The following is a 14,177-nucleotide window of genomic DNA, read 5'->3' as shown; positions in this document are numbered from 1 at the left end:
AGCAAACAAATTCTGAAATAAGTGCTGAAAAACTGCACGTCCTCATATCCAAAAACGCTTATTACATGCAACCTGCTGCTTATAATGCTCCACTGCCAAAACCTAATTCCTCTGCAACTACTAAACATCTATCATGACGATGCATCAGAACATGCGTAGTTGTCAAACATCCACCACCATACCTAATTTTGTTGGAGTCTTTAGGCCTTAAGAGAGAATAACAGCTTCCTATCATCCCCACCTATCTGCCCCCTATAGAAGAGTTTCTTCCAATAAAAAAAAAACAACGCTTAAAAAATGATCTGTCAGAAAATGGATCAAAATCTTTTTTGAGGAAGCTAATGAAATCAATCTGAAAGAACCAGTCAAAATACTTTCAGTGTTCTCAAGCAACTGTCAGAACTTCAATGTCATGCCCTTAACATCAAATTCAAAACAATCAAAAGACTGAAATTTTTGCTCGTTGATTGAAAAAGTCGAGAAAGATCACGCATTCACAACACAATGATAATTATCAAGTGGCAAATTAGTGATCAATGATCTATAAAACTTCTCAAACAAACTACTTTAAAATTGTTTGATTATTTGACTGTGAAAATTTTCTAAAAACCATCTTGGAAAAACGACATTGTTTTAAAAAGAACAGATTTTTATTTTTAACCTGATCACTTACCACAAACTGGTGAACAAAAGTTTAGTTGGTGAACCTCACTCGGAATGTTTTTGTCCTATTCTGACTTTGCTAAATTTTCGACAAGGAGCTGCACAAAGAGCTGTTATATACAAAAATCAAGCTGATGTTGGCAGATGTGTCCGCAAATTGTTAAAAAAAACCATAAGGATAGAAAACTTTGCGTACCCATTGGTTGAAGGAAATTAGGTTTTGGTACAGTTGACAGAGAGGGCTCAGCATTTGGAGCCGTTCTGTTTTGTTTCTTCGTCAACAAGTTAATTGACATACTCAAAAAATCTTACAGTTTTTTATTTACAGACGACTTGAACTTCATGGCAACAACTGATAGCAAAATATTATTCAGCCTTAACCTAAAGCGTTTTTAAGAAGAGAAAATTGAGTATAAGATGTTTTTCGCAGAAAAAAAGCGTATTTCTCCATTTCCTTGATTTGAACAAATATTTTGTCCTAAACTATGAGTAAGTAAGTTCGTAAGACCTGGACATATACGTAATGCGTGTTTTACTTGATGAAAAATCGAAGATTGCCGTAAAACTTCTAAACGTTGAAAAATTCAACAACTCTTTACAGGCCAACAGTAAAGCTAATATTGGTATAAAATCGAGTACTCTGCCAATGTACCCCACGGGTAACCATTCACTTACAAAAACAAGTTATATATTTAAACAATATCAAACGTTTTCAAAGCGAATTCTAAAATGGGTGATGAAAAACTGCACATTCTCATATCCGAAAACGCTACTTACATGCATTTTAATACCTATATTGCTCCACGGTCAAAACTTATTTCTGCAACAACTGTCAAACATCTATAATGACAACGCATCAGTGCCAGCACTATGCGATGCATCGTCCAAAAAAGTAACGGTTTAAAAACAGTTTTTCCTGAATGTCAGAACGGCAAAATACCACACGGAGTTTTGCTCTAGAACATTCGGAGCTGTCAAACATCCACCACCAAACACAATTTTGTTGGAGTCCGTAGGCCTTGAAAGAGAATAACAATTTTCTATCATCTCCACCTATCTGCCCCGCAAAGGAAATGTTTCTTCCAATGGACCAAACAACGCTAAAATATTGATTTGTCTGGAAAATGAATCCAAATTTTTTTGAAGAATCTGATGTAATCAATTAGAGAAAGCCAAAAAAATACATTCAATATTCTCAAACAACTGTCAGAATTTCAAAATCATGGCTCTAAAATCAAATTCCAAAAAACCAATTGACTGAAATTTTTGCTCAATGGCTGAAAAGGTCAAGCAATAAGAACCTCTTAGCAACAAGTGATGGCAAAATTATATTCAGCGTTGACCTAAAGTATTTTTGAGAAAAAAAATCGAATTATCAGATGAAGTCCGCAAAAGGGAAAAGCAGATTTCCCATTTGCATGGTTTGAACAAACATTTTAGGTAAAATTATGTATCCGTACATCCGTAAGTGTAATTCAAAGACTTGGGCGTCTACGTAATGTGTGTACGGTTGTAAAATTTCTATACGTTGAAAAATGCAACACCTATTTACAGTTCAACATCAAGGCCATCATTGTTATGTACGTGTTGAGGATTCTGCCAATTGTACCCTACGCGTAACCATTCCAAAACCTAAAGGAGATATATTTAGACAAACTCGAAACATTGCCAAGAATTCTAAAATATGTGCTAAAAAACTTTACATTCTCATTTTTCAATAACGCTAATTCATGCAACCTGCTGTTTGTAATGCTCCGCTGCCAAAACCTAATTGGGCTATAACTATCAAACATCAATTATGACGACGCATCAGGGCCAGCGTTATGGGATGCCTCGTAGCTAAAAAATGGCCTTAAGAATGGAATTCCCGAAAGTCAGAACGGCAAAAAACCACTCGGGATCTGCTTTAGAACATGCGGAGATGTCAAACATCCATCACCATACGTTACCTTGTTGGAGTCTGTGGGCCTTAAGAGACGAATAACAGCTTCCTATCATCACCACCTATCTTTCCCGCTAATGATGAGTTTCTTGTAATAAACCAAACAACGCTAACACATTGATTTGTCTGGAATTTGGATCAAAATTTTTTTGAAGAAAATGATGAAATCAAGTTGAAAGAACCAGAGAAAATTCTTTCAATTTCCTCAAGCAACTGTCAGAACAAAACGACTAAAGGTTTTGCTTGACGATTGAAAAGTTCGAGCAATATAACCTAATTAAAAAAAATGTTACATATATAGTGGCAAATCAGAGACCATTAATCTAAAAAAGATTCTCCCGCAAACCACTTTAAAATTGATTGAGTATTTGACTGTGAAAAATTCTGAACAAACCATCTCAAAAAACCAGTATTGTTTTTTTGAACAGCTCTATATTTTAAACCTGCACACTTACCATAAACTGGTGAACAAAATTTTAGTTAGTGAAGCACATTCTGAAGTTCGTTTTCACTATTCTGACGTTGCTAAAACTTTTAACACAGAGCAGCTGAAAGTGCTGTTATATAGAAAAAACAAGCTGGCGTTGGCGGATGTGTCCGTGAATTGTTAATAAAACCTCAAGGACAGAAAACATTGTGTACCCACTGGTTGCTCAAAATCAAGAAATTTAGGTATTGGTACTGTTGAAAGAAAGGGCTCAACACTTGAGCCGTTCTGTTTTTGTTTCTTCAACGATCACTTCCTTGACATACTCAAAAATTACTAAAATTTTCTGTTCGCAGATAACTTGAACTTCATGGCAACTGATAGCAAAATTTGAATCAACGTTTTATTGACTTAAAGCGTTCTTTTAATAAGAAACTCTAGTATAAGATGTAATCGTCAGAAGAGTAAATTGTATTTCTTCATTTCCATGGTTTGTGCAAATATTATGTCATAAATTACGTAACCGTAATTCCAAAAGAGTATTTCAAAGACCTGGGCATCTACGTAAAGTGTGTTTTCTTTTGCAACAGACACAAATATATTGCTGATGAAGAATTGAAGAAAGCTGTAAAACTTTAATACGATGAGAAGCGCAACAACTCTTTAGAGGCCAACAGTAAAGCTAATATTGGTATATAAAAGTCAAAAATTCTTAATAAAATTCAAAAGCAAATTCTAAAAAGGGTGCTAAAAGACTTTTTCTTCATTTCCATGAATTGTGCAAACATTTTGTCATGAATTACGTAACTGTAATTCCAAAAGAGTATTTCAAAGACCTGGGCATCTACGTAATGCTTGTTTTCACTTGCAGCACCCACACACACAAACACACACACATATAAATATATATACATATATATATATATATATATATATATATATATAAATATATATATATATATATATATATATATATATATATATATATATATTGATGAAAAATTGAAGAAGGCTGGAAAACTTCAATACGTTGAAAAACGCAGCACCTCTTTACAGGCCAACAGTAAAGCTAATATTGATATATACACGTCACAATTTCTGCCCATAAACCCCACGCGTAACCATTCCTTAACGTAAACATGATATGTTTTTGCAAATCCGAAGCATTTCAAAAACAGGTTCTAAAATTGGTGCTAAAGGAGTGCACCTCCTCTTATACGAAAACTCTAATAACATGCAATATGCTGCGTAAATGCTCCACGGTCAAAACTTACCTCTGAAACAACTGTCGAACGTCTATCATGACAACGCATCAGTGCCAGCGCTGTAGGATGCATTGTACAAAAAAATGACTGCTTAAAAACAGTAATTCCTGAAAATGAGAACGGCAAAATACCACACAGACTTTTGCTCTATAACATGCGGAGCTATCACCTATCTTCCTTCGTAGATAATTTTGTTGGAGTCCGGAGGCCATTAGAGAAAAATAATATTTTTATGTCATCCCCAATTCTCTACACTGCTCAAAAATAGTTTCTTGCAATGAACCAAACAACGCTAAAAAATTGATTGGCCTAAAAATGGATGAAAATATTTTTTTTTGGAAGAAACTGATGTAATCAAAATGAGAGAACCAGACAGAACACATTCAATATTCTCAAGCAGCTCTTAGAACTCCAAAGTCATGACTTTTAAAATCAAATTCAAACCAATCAAAAGACTAAAATTTTTGCTCGACGATTGAAAAAATTGAGCAAGATCACGCATTCACAAAAAAATGAAACATATCAAGTGGCAAATTAGAGACCAATGATCCATAAAACTTCTCCAGCAGGTTAATTTAAAACTGTTTGAATATTTGACTGTGAAAATTTCTTTAAAAACCATCTTAAAAAACCGGCGTTGTTCTACAAAGACTATATCTGTAATTTAAACCTGCTCACTTTCCACAAAATGGTGAACAAATTATTACTTAGTGAAGCTCACTCCGAAATATTTTGACCTATTCTGACTTTGCTAAATCTTTTGACACAGAGCTGCACAAAGAGCTGTTATATCAAAAAAAACAAGGTGGTGTTGGCGGATTGGTCCGCCAATTGTTAATAAGAGGTCAAGGACAGAAAACGTTGCGTACCCACTGGTTACTCAAAATCAAGAAATTTAGGTATTGGTACTGTTGAAAGAAAGGGCTCAACACTTGAGCCGTTCTGTTTTTGTTTCTTCATCGATCACTTGCTTGACATACTCAAAAATTACTAAAATTTTCTGTTCGCAGATAACTTGAACTTCATGGCAACTGATAGCAAAATTTGAATCAACCTTTTATTGACCTAAAGAGTTCTTTTAAACAGAAACTCTAGTATAAGATGTAATCGTCAGAAGAGTAAATTGTATTTCTTCATTTCCATGGTTTGTGCAAATATTTTGTCATAAATTACGTAACCGTAATTCCAAAAGAGTATTTCAAAGACCTGGGCATCTACGTAAAGTGTGTTTTCTTTTGCAACAGACACAAATATATTGCTGATGAAGAATTGAAGAAAGCTGTAAAACTTTTATACGATGAAAAACGCAACAACTCTTTAGAGGCCAACAGTAAAGCTAATATTGGTATATAAAAGTCAAAAATTCTTAATAAAATTCAAAAGCAAATTCTAAAAAGGGTGCTAAAAGACTGCACATCTCATGTCCAAAAACGCATATTACATGCAACCTGCTGTTTATAAGGCTCCACGGTCAAAAACTAATTCTGAAACAACTATCAAACGTCTATCATGACAACGCATCAGTGCCAGCGCTATGGGATTTATCGTACAAAAATGTTACGATTTAAAAAGAGTAATTCTGGATTGTCAGAACGGCAAAATACCACACGGATTTTTGCTCTAGAACATGCGGAGCTGTCAAACAACTACCACCATACATAAAGTTGTTGGTCTCTGTATGGAATAAGAGACGAATACCAACTTCCCTCTGGCTTTTTTAATTGTCAAATTACAATAAAAACAACTCGAGCTTGTGGCTAATTGCCTGCGACTGTCAAATGCGTTGAACTATTAAAATCCGTTTAATTTTTTTGGTCCTCCCTCCAGCTTGCTGGGAATCCGGAAAAATGAAATTAATTTCAATTATGCGAAAGCTGGCTTCACATTCTTAGCTAGCTGCTGACGAAGTCAACAGCTCGCCTGTTGTTTCAGAGCTATTTACCCAACTTCAGTTGGTTACATTTTAAACGATCAATTTTTAAGACAACTTTCTTCATAACCAGAGTTTTCAACAGCTTTCAAGCAATAACTTTGTGAATTTGGTCTCCAACGAAATTCTAAGAGTACTCTAGAGGTAGAATTTGTTAAGTTTTAGGTCTATATTTTGCGTTTTTTGACACTTTTAAATTTGCGTGAAATTAAAATGAGATGAGAATGTAAAACCCGGAGGGCTAAAACCCGGAGGGCATTAACTTGCTGAGCACCTCTCTCTAAGCGCTGCTGGTTTCTAAATGTACAATTTTAACGAAAAGCGGGATGTCCGACTGGAAATTGCAATAAGCAAAGCAAACCAGAACAGACTGAAGGATTGTGGAATTCACATACTATCACCAATAAAAGTAGATGGTACCTAAAGAAGGGACTGGAGCTTTTGATCGAAGGATATCAAACCTCTAAACTTTAAATAGTAAATTGTGAGCAGTTCCAGAACGGAATCACAGTACCTTTGGACAACGAAAAGTTCAAAAAATAAAGACTATGAAAACTACAGACTATGAAAGTTGTTAAGTGCTGATCTTTGAAAGTCTTATAAAATTTGAACAAAGAATGAACTTTGCGACAACTACAGTTTTAAATCCATAACTATTATTGTGCTTGAAGAAAAGATATCTGAAATCAAACGTCAACAATGTAGAGATATATGACATCTTAAGAAGCCAACAACAGCGAAAGAAAGACAAGTTTGTCACGTCACAGTGGTCTTAATTGCCGTGAAAAATGAATCATTTCAAGGAAACCTGAAAGAATTCTTGCAAACTTTTGCGTTGCTCTCCAATTACCACTCTTGAAACCTGACATCATCTGAACATTTTAACCCCGCAAAGACTAGTATATACCGTTATAAAATTGACGATAACGAATTCTTAGGCCACTTTCTTTCTCTCTCTCTCTCTCTCTCTCTCTCTCTCTCTTTAACAGTACATTTTGTATCCTAAATGGAGACAAAAGATTCCGCAGAACATTGGAACGCAAATACGAGTTTTAATATTGAAGAAAACAATTTTGAACATATCTCACGGTTTAAATAACACCAACTGAATCCCAAAAAGACCTTGGTTTAATAATTACATCAAATCGCTCATGGCAAGGCAACTGCAACCACAGAGTGCAAAAAGCGACTAGTGCTTTTTTCCAAATAAAACGAAATATGTCAGCCATCGGCTCAACGTTAACCAAAATGAACTGCTATACTGGTTATATTGTTCCAATACTGACGTACTGCTCACAAGCATGGTTGTCAAACCGCACCAACATGTACAAAATTGAAAAAGTGCAGATCATGGCCACTAAATGCATTCTAGGAATTTCACTTCAAAGTTACAAAGAACGTCTCATTAGTCTAAAACTCCTCCCACTCTGTCACTACGTTGAACTGCACGATCTTCTTCTCTTCCTAGCTATTACACGTAATGAATTTGACATTTAGACAAATTCTAAAACCCTTGAAGACGAGAGGACAAGGCAACACTGTAGAGGTGAATTGAAAATTGAAAATAACCGACTAGTCAAATCCGATGAAAACTTCTTCCACCGAACGAAACAACTGTACAACGTTGTAAATAGAAGTATTCGAAAATTTGGAGGCAACTTAAACAAACACACTATCACCAAAGCATACTGGCACTTTTTCACAACTCAATTCAGCCTAACAAACAAATGCTCCTGGCGTGTAATTTGCAGATGTGATAATTGTAACAATTGGAAAAAACTGGACAACTGAAACTGGACCGACACAGGGGCACAAATTGAAGCCCCGGGAAACATACCCGAATTCTCTACTACTACTAATACTACTACGTTACTGATTTACCGACCCGTGGGAATAAATTTATGAACGCAATCTTTGCAAAAAATATTCAAGTTAAGGTCAGCATTGACATTAAGTTGCCAGAGGTTCAAGGAAAGTGACGTCAAACACCGATATCTTTTAATTTCTCTATCACAAATAAACCATTAATTAATGCTATTACAACTTGGCTCTTCTGGTTACGAACCAATGTGAGAATACATGGCCCAAAACCACTTTAAACCGGTGTGCTAAGAATATAAATCGAATGAATGCGGAGATATAACAACTTTGTGACCAAATAACAGAATTAATTTTATCAAGTAGGAAAACCGGGCAAAACATCACGAAATGGTACACCCCAAACACAACTAACATCTTGAAACGAATTTCAACTCAGAGGCAATTTTACAAACTTATACCGACATCCCAACGCAGGCGAAAATTATCGGAAATGGAAAAACTTTTGACTTAAGAAGTAGAGAGACAAAATGGATTACCAAAGTCAACCTTTCCTGTATCGTAAGACATATTTTTTTTCGAAAATTATTTACAAATTGTTTCAAATCAATGATTAAAAAATCAAAAACTTCTGACACCCTAATGCTTCATAAAGAAACAACACGATAAATGCAGGAGAAAGTCTACTCATCTATCAGCCCCGCTAAAGAAGAGTTACTTTCAATAAACCAAACAACGCTAAAAATTTAATTTGTCTGAAAATTGGATCAGTCTTTTTTGAAGAAAGTGATGTTATCAAATGAAGAGCCAGAAGGAAAACTTTCAATCTTCTCAAGCAACTGTCAGAACTCCAAAGTCATGCCTTTAACATCAAATTAAAAACATACAAAAGACTGCAATTTTTGCTCGACGACCGAAAAGGTGGAGCAAAATCACCCATACACAAAAAATTGATACATGTATAGTGGAAAATCACAGACCAGTGGTTTATTAAACTTCTCCAGCAAAATACATGAAAATTGTAAGGTTATTTGACTGTAGAAACTTCTACAAAAAAACCATCTGAAAAAGCTAGAATTAATTTTATTGCAAACCTGCTCACTTACCACAGTCTGGTAAACGAAATTTTTGTTAGTGAACCTCATTTTGAAATTCCTTCGCCCTATACTGACTTTACTAAAGCTTTCGACAAAGTGCCGCACAAAGGGCTGTTTTATAGAATAAAACAAGCTGGTGTTAGCGGATGTGTCCGGCAATTGTTAACAAAACCTTAAGGACAGAAAACATTACGTACCACTGGTTGCTCAAAATAAATGAAATTAGGTATAGGTACTCTTGACAGGGATTGTTCAACACTTGGACCTGTTCTGATTGTTTTTTCATCATTCACCTGCCAGACATATTCAAAAATCTTGCAACTTATTATTTGCAGACAATTTGAACTGATAGCAAAAAAATATTAATCAACCTTAACCTTAAGCGTTTCCAAAAAAAAGAAACTCGAGTAATAGAACATGGTTGGAATAAAAGTTTTGTCTTAAATTATGAATCCGTAAGTCCATAAGAATAATTCAAAGACCTGGGCATCGATGTGTTTCATTTGCAATACACACATTGATGGAAAACTGAAGAAAGCTGTAAAAAGTCTACAGATTGAAAAACGCAACACCTCCTTGAAGACCAACAGTAAATCTAAAATTAGTATATACGACGAGGATTCTGCCAATTGTACCCTACGCGTAACCATTCCTTAACTTAAACAAGCATTCTTTATACAACCTCGAAAAATTCCAAAAGAGAAATCTAAAATGGGTGCTAAAAGATTGCACAACCTGATATCCGAAACCGCTTTTTACAAGCAACCTGCTGCGTTTAATGCTCCACTGCCAAAATTTAATTCTGCTACAGCTATCAAACAACTATCATGAACTGCTGCGTTTAATGGGCAAAACTGCTGCGTATAATGCTCCACTGCCAAAACCTTAGTCCGCTACAACTGTCAAACATCTATCATGAAGATGTATCAGTGCCAGCATTATGGTATGCCTCGTACAATAAAAGGTAACGGTCTGAAAACTTGAATTTCTGAAAGCAAGAACGGCGTAACATTGCATGGATTTTTGCTTGGAACATGCAGAGTTTTCAAACATCTTCCGCTATACATAAAATTGTTCGATTCCGCAGGCCTTAAAAAACGAATAACAGCTTCCTTCTGGCAATTTTTGATGTCAAAAGAAAACAACCTGCGTACGTGACTAATTGCTTGCGACTGCCAAATATTTCGGAAATCTTGGAGCCATTGAACTTTCATGGACATCTCTCCAGCTTGCTGGGAGTCCTCAAAATAAAATTTATTTTAATTATGCGAAAACGGGCATCACTAAACCGTAGCTAGCTACTGACGAAGCAAACCGCTCCGCTCGCCATTTGTTTGAGAGCAATTTGCTCCACTTTATTCGCTTGTTTTAAAGAATTGATTTTTAAGACGAATTTTTTTAAACCAGAGTTTTCAATTGCTCTCAAATTTTGTTAATTTGTTCTCGAACGGTAGCAATTATTTTATAATTCTGTGCTCTATTTATTGCAATTTTTCGTCTGACGCTTTTCAGTTTGTGTGAATTGGAAATGGGATAAAGAGGTACAGCCCGGAGGTAAAGCTCCGATGGTTTCTTAGTGTATAATTCACCAATAAACAATTTTTGGCAGGTTTGGACCAAATGCAGCAATCTTTTAGAAAATGTCAGCTTTTTTAAAAATCAATTTCCCCCTGTTTTCTGTTTGTTTTTGTTACTTGTAGCCTGTTCTAATTGATGACCGGTGTCACCGACAGGTATTGCGCGTAATTGAATTGATTTAATGATTCGAAAATATAGTGAACAGTCATTGACTCCGGCCAGTCTCATTGACTGTGGCGCTATTTGTTCAAGCTGAACAATAAGTTCATTTCGATAATAGCTCGTTTTGCGCGTGTTTGTTGTTGTTTTTTAGTTTATCTCCAACGGAGATTGCTGACATGTTTTGGGAGCTGGTCTTCTTAAAGCAATATTTTGTACAAGCAAAATTATTCGTTTGTCAGTTTTCGCCTGAACAAATTTTTCTGGCCTTTTTTCAGAAACAAGATGAATTGTAGAGCTGAGGACACTATGTTAGTGAATACTAAAGCCCCACACTTCCGCTCGTTTGAGAACCATTTGTCAAACATTAGTCGGTTATGTTTTCAAATAAAAATAACAATAATAACAAAACTAAAGATCAGTTGCTTTAAGTTTCTACAATTATCGCAGCCACACAGACGCCAGGTGTGGGGACATAAGAAATCGTTTGTTGAGTTCCATGAGTCGCTTTTTGTCATGTTGAGCAAAAAAAGGATGTACTATTTGAAGCAATCGCGGAGCAGACTAGCAAGGTTGAATCCTCGGTACCCAATATCTGATTCACTCTTCTGCTACCACATTTGCTTTCATATATATTTTCTGATGAGTTTCGCACTCCGGCTGCCCACTTCGGCGAGGCTAACATGGTTGTGCCACTATGTTAATCTTTCACGACAAAATGTTTGAGAATGTTAACGCAAGAAGAGGTTCTTGATATAGAGACAGTGAAAAGATGTTTAGCTTCCGAAGTTTGTCCTTGTATTAGATGCCTCTTGAGCTTGGTTTGAAGATCCAAGAAATGGTTTTTCTTTGGAAAATTTCAAGCAATGTTTTTATCTTCAATGGATTGGGTTGCTTAGAAGGTATAGTTTGACAAATATATTTGGGCGGAGCCTTTGATGCATAGCAGCTTGCTTTTTGTTAGGTTCATTGACATGAGATTATGCTGGCACCACCTCCAAAGTTTCCTGACGTTTATGTTGAGCGTCACAGGGTTGTTTCCTATAATTCTGTGCGATAGACATGGTTGGTGGAGTCCAAGCAGCTGAAGATCTCATGGAGGTATTCTTTTAAATTTGACGTTGTTCAGCGTTTTTGCCGAAAGCCATGCCGTGCAGGTGTTAGGGATATGTAGACTACTGAAATCAGTTTTTTGAAGATGAGTGTTTCGAGCAATTTTGGGATTGCAGACAAGAGGCGGATTAGTGTGTAGTTGGAAGTGTCCTGTTTGTCGCCATTTCGATAGACTGGTACGCTTTCGGCTACTTTCCTGGCTGTAGGAAATTGAGCTTGTGTGATCCAAATAGCTCTGGTTTGATTATTTCAGTTTAAATCTTTTTTATATAATATTTCCATAATATGCTTTAATAACATCGCTTGAAACCCCTTAATGAATTTACCCCCCCCCCCCCCCCACCGCTTAACGCTGACGAAAACTACAATCAATCCTTCCCCTCTTGGCTGAAGCAAGTTACAATAGAATATAGTCCCGGCTGTTGTTCAAGTGAAAATCATTCAACGTTAGTGGATTATATTTAAAAATTCTCGGTTTCCGCTCTTTTGCAAGGACTTACATTTCAATTACGCTAGAAAGCTAAGTGAACCCTGACATTGATGAAACAGTAATTGAAAATCAATTAAAGCAATTAGAGGCGTCAGATATTAATTTGAACACTATGGCATCTGAAGTTAACTAAAACTTAATTGATGTCGTAAATACATCACATGAAAACTATGTTTTCATTTTGTTAGCTAAATTATACCTTCTTTTTTTGCAAATCAATGCGATACTGATATGTTGACATTGCTGCTTTTCGTTTTATTCTGTTCTGTGTTTTCAGGCTGCCAATGAGCTATGCTGGACAATATGTTCAAGAGTTTCAATCTGAAGCCCAAAGCTCTCAGAGAGGAACTAGAAGTTGTGCGCGTATTTGTGATGGTAAGTTTTATTTTTAGCTGCCAAGTTCAAGGCACGTTTTTAGCTCTGTTGCAATTGCTGCATTTCATGTCAGTCGCCGACAAAAATTGTTCATTAGAAAGTTACGACAGTTTCATTCGATCGATAACAGTTTCTATAATATCGGGCACGGACATTTAACTGCATAAATTATCCTACTAATATGTGATTTAGAAATGTAACGGCCTGCATCAACCCGAGAGCAGAAAATTTTCTTTCGACCCCCGCGTGACTAACAATATGGTGCTTCGAATGCTGCTTGTTGAAGCCTTCAAAATAACCGAGTTAGTTCTTAGTTTCTTGTCATTAACAATACCTAATTGTTTCCTTCTGCACGGCTTCTTTGCGTTCTAACTGGTTGAATTTTTTAAAACGAAATTGATGACTATGTAAGTTTATCCCCCTATTACACGAAAATTATTTTTTTACTACCCACGGTTCGACTTCTTTGGTTTAATTTTGTGATATTCTAATTATAAGGTAATATTTTTACCGTTAAAAAGTCATCATTCGCGGGTAATGAATTTGCGACCTTACTGTACATCGATTGCAACATCAGACGTACAAAGATTGATAATTCAGGTCTCCAATAATATTTTTTTTGCTGAAAACATAATTATTACATACTCATAAATATATGTTTACTCCGGCACTTGGCCTTGAAGGGATGATTTTGAAAATATTCATATGTAGTTTTCCTCCATTTGTCGAAAAAAAAATAAACGTTTTGTCATATTATAGTGTCGAAGCTTAAGATTTGCATGTGGATCCTTTGTGGGTGTTCTTGAATTAAAGTTTTACCGGTTTTTCGCTAATTTTAGGCAATCTATCCATATCTATAATATTCGTTACAAAAAAGTCTCAATGAACGAATGGTAATAGCAAGGCTAGTTTTAGTGTTATCGCTGTATTTGGAAAGCCAAAAAATTCGGATTGTACTCAGTTGATACATTGAAAGTTTATCAAATTTTTTTGCTTTATTGTACTTTAATTACAGAAAACAACAAATCAAATCAAAGCGGTCTAAGTGACAGGCATCCTAAGATGTCTCAAAAAACCTATCTAGTTTTAAATTGAAAGCTTATGGTCGTTTTGACTTATTTTATTTTCATCTTTTCTATACAAACAATGGATTATTGATCTTTGACTTTTTTCTCTGTGATTGGTCAACACGTAGCTTATTGTCAATAAAAACTGGTCAATTGAAATGGTCTTTCTAATGGATTAAAAATTATTCATTTTTGTGTTTTTTAAACTACGAATTTTTACATTTTTTTAAATTTTTCCCGTCTTTTGAGGTTT

At 35.5% G+C, this 14,177-nt stretch overlaps 1 protein-coding gene across 2 annotated transcripts in view; it reads left to right on the top strand.

Annotated features, from left to right (window-relative positions):
* Nucleotides 1–14,177, top strand: part of LOC142337663 (uncharacterized) — a 454,746-nt gene that overhangs the window by 377,047 nt on the left and 63,522 nt on the right. Inside the window, exons 2-3 of one of the 2 annotated variants that reach the window (XM_075387099.1) lie at nt 12,760–12,857; nt 13,050–13,159. In XM_075387099.1, the coding sequence (XP_075243214.1) occupies nt 12,774–12,857; nt 13,050–13,159 (194 nt within the window). In that variant the 5' untranslated portion in view covers nt 12,760–12,773. Of the gene's footprint in view, nt 1–12,757; nt 12,858–13,049; nt 13,160–14,177 lie in introns of both variants that reach the window. The other variant, XM_075387108.1, reaches the window with a different exon arrangement.

Source organism: Convolutriloba macropyga, chromosome 1 (genome assembly GCF_964194025.1).
Source record: "Convolutriloba macropyga chromosome 1, txConMacr16.3, whole genome shotgun sequence".
In the NCBI taxonomy this organism is placed as follows: domain Eukaryota; kingdom Metazoa; phylum Xenacoelomorpha; order Acoela; family Convolutidae; genus Convolutriloba; species Convolutriloba macropyga.
The sequence above is the reverse complement of the archived record's forward strand: the minus strand, read 5'-3'. Positions and strand labels throughout refer to the sequence as shown.